The 6000-nt window shown below is 36.9% G+C and overlaps 1 protein-coding gene across 3 annotated transcripts in view; it reads left to right on the top strand.

Annotated features, from left to right (window-relative positions):
- Positions 1 to 3248: 3248 nt before the first annotated feature.
- Positions 3249 to 6000, top strand: part of abca2 (ATP-binding cassette, sub-family A (ABC1), member 2) — a 75030-nt gene continuing 72278 nt past the window's right edge. For all 3 annotated transcript variants that reach the window (XM_047819072.1, XM_047819073.1, XM_027162975.2), the window contains exon 1: positions 3249 to 3654. In XM_047819072.1, the coding sequence (XP_047675028.1) occupies positions 3589 to 3654 (66 nt within the window). In that variant the 5' untranslated portion in view covers positions 3249 to 3588. The remainder of the gene's footprint in view (positions 3655 to 6000) is intronic.

Genomic DNA, 6000 nt, shown 5'->3' with positions numbered 1-6000 from the left:
TCAAACACCATCACCTGAAACAGGAGAAAGTGAGCTGAGAGCTGAGCGCACACTACTCCATCTAGTGCTCATCTCTGTGTAAAACGCATTACCTGGGATAGATTTGGGATAGACGTGCTTGAATCTATCTAAAAGCCCAACCTTCTTATCTATCTATCTATCTATCTATCTATCTATCTATCTATCTATCTATCTATCTATCTGTCTATCTGTCTGTCTGTCTGTCTGTCTGTCTGTCTAACCCTAACCCAAAGTTGGGAGTCTATCCCAGGGGACAAAGTCAGGAGTCTATCCCAGGGGACAAGGTTGGGAGTCTATTCCTGGGGACAAAGTCAGGAGTCTATCCCAGGGGACAAGGTCGGGAGTCTATCCCAGGGGACAAGGTCGGGAGTCTATCCCAGGGGACAAGGTGCCACTCCTTCAAAGTCCCCCCAAATGATAGTCAGCATTTGGTGTGGCAAATCTTAACTTTACAAACTAAAATATTTTAATAACCTTTTCGAGGTTAAGCGGTCAACCGCCATCAACAATGTACAAAAAGAAATGTTAATGTTGAGTTTGTCTATACGCTGAGCTGTTTGTTTCACTGAGCCTCATCTTGTCATTATGCACATATTTGCATCTCATTATTATTTTGACCTTGAATATATCCCAGAAAGAAAACATATATCATATTTCACCATAATGCCCATTTCAGAAGAACTGAGTCTTTACAGGAATCTGGTTTGGGTAACAAATTCCTCTAAACAACTGAAGAAAAAGAAGCTTGAACCACAACGATTAGTATTATGATTACCGAGTCTTTTAGTGTTCCAAGTGGTCTTCAACTGATGATTCACATGATAATGAATGCTAATTTTAACCATTCTCAGGCCTCTCTGAAATAACCCATAATCAAAATCTCATTTTATATGGATACACACAGATATAGAACTTTAAAAATATTTTTTTTACAGAGTTAAGTAGCTAGGCAGCGGTAATAATAGTTATCTGTTAGTGATACAAACAACAGTTACTGTACAGGATTCATATATTTGTGGTATATGTTATTACATGCTATATGTGTGTAATATGTTATGCACGTCTGTTAAATGAAAAATAAACAGAACAAGAACAACACGTTGGTGATTCAACATAAATATAGTAATTTCTTCCCACAATACTTCTGACATTTTACTTTATTTTATTATTCTTTCCCCGTTACGACTATCACTTCTATAATACGGTGTTAAACAGCTAAGGTACAGGAGTTGTGGAGTGAACAACAAATGCTCTAAGATCTTTTCAATATTAAAATAAACAACACTGAATATGGCTCAACTTGAACAACACTGACTATGGATCATTTAACAATTAAACACTGTATATGAAAGCACTCCTGAGCTACACGTAGTCGCTTGACTGTCGATTCATAAAACATTATACTAAAATACTATTTTTCTCTATTTTCTATTTTTGTTTTTTTTCTCATCATTGATGTATTTCTGTACTGTACTGCATTTCTGAAGCCTTCTGCTTTAAATTCTAGTATCATTTAAAGTATGAATATATCCCTAATCTGTACTATATTTTATTCAGTAGAAAGAAAATAACAGACACCTGCTAGCTTACTGTACCAGAGAATTTTCTGTGACCAGTGACATGGTACTATTAGAGACTTTTTAATCCAAACACAATTAAATGCTATGTGAATTGGGATTAGACCAAACAGGCTTGCTTTTCAGTATCAGTGAACCTTGGTCTGTCCATGACCTTGTCTCTGGCTCACCAGTCGTCCATCCTTGGACCACTTTTGGTAGATCCATATCAGGAACACTTCACAAGACCTGCTGTTTTGGAAATGCTCTGACCCAGTGGTCTAGCCATCACAATTTGGTTGATTGATTTAGGATTATTGATTATTCTTCTCTAACAGTACATTATAAGAGTAACCTAGTCATGATTTGCAGAGTCGTGATATCATCACGACGAAATTTATTTAACGTAACATCAACACATTATTGAAACATCATTGACACAGATAGCATATCTCTGCATGACATTGTATATGCAAATCCTTTACAAAATCACAATATCATTATAAATACTGATGGGTAGATATTTTACTAAAATTAGACACTAGATGGCGATCTAAAGATAGTGAAAAATAGGGTCATTGTGGGAAATCAACAATTCTCCTAAAAATATTCATGCAAGCACATAAATTGAGAATAAAACAGATTATAGAGATTAAAGAACAGTAAACAATGTGGTATGATCTTGATGATGTAATTATAAAATAAAGACATGGAATGTCTCTTTTGTTATTTTAGCCTATTGTAGCTTTATTGTGCATTTTCTACCACCCCCCCATACATAAATTAAGTAAAAAAAACAAGTTAAACATAGAGTACTTAGCCTGTAATGTATTTGCCTGTAATGTATATAATAAAAGAGTTAAACAAATTTTTAGTTATAATATCAAAGACCTACTACAATTTGTAATACACCATATAATATATAACATATAATAAAAGTGATAAAGATAAAATGATCTCTTCATTATGTGCATTTGCCTGAAAGCTTTACGCATCAACTTCTCTCACTATAGTCATGTTGTAATCCCTCAGTTTATAGTTCAGAGCTCTAAAAATCTCCCTCAATATCCATACAACATCTGGCTCAGGTAATCTGATCCAGTAATAGTCTTGTCAGATCTGGACATGCTGCCCCTGTAAATTCTAAATGGAAAGCACATATTAAAATTCTATTTTATTCTATAGTCATACACATTACGATACAGATTCAGAACAGATTAAGGGAAAATATTATATAGAAAATATAAAGTATGTGAATATAGGTTAGTGTATATTTATAGTAGTATCTATAATTAATATAATTGTTTCTATAACTACTTTATAACGTTCTAGTTAGATTTTATATAAGGTTCTGTCATTTGTTATAATCTATCTGTCATCTATCTGTCTGTCTATGTATGTATATACTGTAATAGTGTGTGTGTATATACATATACACACACATTATATATATATACATATATATGTATACACACACACACACACACACACACACACACACACACACACACACACACACACACACACACACACACACACACACACACACACAAATGTATATATAAACATCAACAAATCAACAAGAATACTATCCCAGGTTGAGAGTCGATTCCCCTGACTTAGTTCTAAGGAGTCGTTCACACAAAATGATTCATGAATTCATGACTCGCCCATTAGTTCCCTCATTGAACGCAGCCGCGCGCTGACGAGCTGTTTTATGAGTCGGTTTCGACCCCAGATGCTTTCATTAACACGTCTCTGAGTCAAATCAGCATCGACACATCTATACGGAAGTACAAATCCAGGCATTGTGCAGTAGGTGTTGACCGCTGAAGCCTCGCTTTCTATCGGTACATGGCGATTCATCAGAAGGCAAGAGCGCGGTTCAGCTGTTATAACGGAGGAACAGATGATCGGTCAGTTGAGGGACTGGTGGTAACGGAGCTGCGCGCGCTGTCATCGCTCTGATGCCTGCTTGGTTCACCTGATTTCGTTTCCGACTGCATTAGATATGGGTTTCCTTCATCAGCTTCATCTTCTTCTTTGGAAAAACGTCTCATTAAAGCGCAGAGGGCCGGTGAGTGTTCAGTCTATCAGCCTTGTATAATAAAAACCATAGTGACCCTGAGCATCTTTATAAACCTGCATGATAAACAACTTGATGAATATTTTACTGCTATCGAATCAGTGGACACGTGTGTGTAGTGTGTGTGTGTGTGTGTGTGTGTGTGTGTGTGTGTGTGTGTGTGTGTGTGTGTGTGTGTGTTTGTGGTGTAATACCACACACACACACACACACACACACACACACACACACACGCACACACACACACACACACACACACAGTCATTAACAGGTTGCACTAGAGCAAGTCCCACAGTGTAGTCTGGTGATGCTGAGACTGAACCAGAGCCCATGATGCTTCTGCAATATCTGTTTTGATTCACATATAGACCCAGACACAAGAATTAAGAACCACCACATGAATAGCTTTGTTGCTTTAAAGTGTGTCCAAAAAAAAAAAAAGCACGGGTTGGTGTTTACGATACGTAAGCAACAGGCTGATGTGCTCCTACAAAACAGATGAAGTTTGTAACACATGAAAAAAGAACGTGAGCGTTCATGGATAGTATAGTCTTGCATGTTATATCTCCCTTTAGTTCATGTCAAAAACATGAACCCATCCCTTCTTTTAGACATTTCGACATCGGTGAAGAAATAAAATGCACTTCTTGGATTGCTCAAGCTTTGAAAGGCACCCATTGACACAGTTTGACAAACAAAAGTCAGGGAAGTTGATGTGGTCTAAACTGCTGAATGTAAAAAGAAAAAAATAAATCTTTCTGGATCTGTTAAAAATCCCTACTGGCACCATCTTCAGTAGAAATGCACCAAGTCAAAAATCCTGGATTGATTTCACATCTTAATCCATAACTTTCGACAAGCTCATGCTCCCGAGCAATGCACGTTGCCATGACACCTGTCAGTTTTGCATAAATTTGCAACCAAAACTCGCAGAAAGGCGTGAAGATGACACGACTGAATTCAGCTTTTGATATCATGTATTGTATATCCAAAGGGATAAAAATGCACTGGAATATCCATCCATTTTGCTATATGGCACATTTTTAGTATGAAGAACACACAGGTTATTGTGACAGAGGAGCAGGTACGACAGCATAATAATACGCAGATAAAAGAATGCTCAATCATAAAAAACTAAACAAAAACAAAAACAAAAAAACCCAGTGCAATTTAAATGCTATCCTGTGAGTTTAGATACAAACTGAAGAATGATTTAACCAGCTTTTTTCATTTAAATTAAATAAGACAATAATACATTACTTCCCGCTACAATACAAGCATATATTACTGTTCTTCTAAAGATCGACGTTCAAACGGAGCAGTAATTTGCTGTATTTATCTGGATTCTTTTGTTTTAAATTCAGATTAGTTTTATCCCCTTAAAATGATTGTTTTTCTCCACTTAGTTCATGATGGATGCTTGAATTAGAGGCCTAAAGCCAGCAGCGGAGGACGAGACTGTAACTGGAGCACAAATTAATTTAATTTTCATAAATTTAATGTTCATAGCGGGATCAGAAAGTGAATCGTGTTGTAAACAACCTCAGATGAAACATGCTGAATCATTCACACGCTCGAGTACTCTGTTGAATCATCAGTCCGATACTCGATTCATAGTTCATGCTGATGGAACGAATCTTTGATGCTGGTTTAAAAAACTTAAAATAAAAGTTCTATAGTTATTTACTGTTTGTGCTTATTTATGCATTACCTCCAATCATCCCAGCTTCCTCTACCCAGCGACTGCACAGCACAGTCAGCGTATACCACAGCCATGACTATGAGCTATTTTTAGCAATCCCAGGCCCTATTCTATTGTATTTCAGGATCCCTGGAGGAAAGGATCACCCCTGTAAGATTAGCTACAGCTACGTCACAGGTTCGGTTTAATCAGGCGTGCTCAGGAGTTCAGGAGTTGATTGATGGGCCTTTGGGAAACAGTGCATCAGCAAACCTTAGCAGCTGTAGCTGCATCACTTCACTGCTCTTCTTCTTCTTTCTCCTCCTCCTCTTCTTCTTCTTCTTCTTCTTCTTTATTTTACACAAATAGAAATGAAAAATTGGATCATTCAAATGTGCTCTGAATCAGTGCTTAGAGTTTCACAGAGTGTCTAATAAAGATGTTGCACTTCTGTAATTTCTGTGCCAAATTCATGAGTATATGGCTGCTACAACATCTCAGACTTCTCTGTTCTTGTTCCGTTCCTGCAGGGTTAATACATACGATCTAGCGTACGCTGATTTAAATCATTGTAATGTTGTTTGCCCAAATATCTCGAGAATTAGAAACTTTAGAACATCTTCAAAGCCAATAGTGTAATGTTATTACACTCATTT

Source organism: Tachysurus fulvidraco, chromosome 9, assembly GCF_022655615.1.
Source record: "Tachysurus fulvidraco isolate hzauxx_2018 chromosome 9, HZAU_PFXX_2.0, whole genome shotgun sequence".
Lineage (NCBI taxonomy): Eukaryota > Metazoa > Chordata > Actinopteri > Siluriformes > Bagridae > Tachysurus > Tachysurus fulvidraco.
Note: the sequence above shows the minus strand (reverse complement) of the source record. Positions and strands in the feature narration are given on the sequence as shown.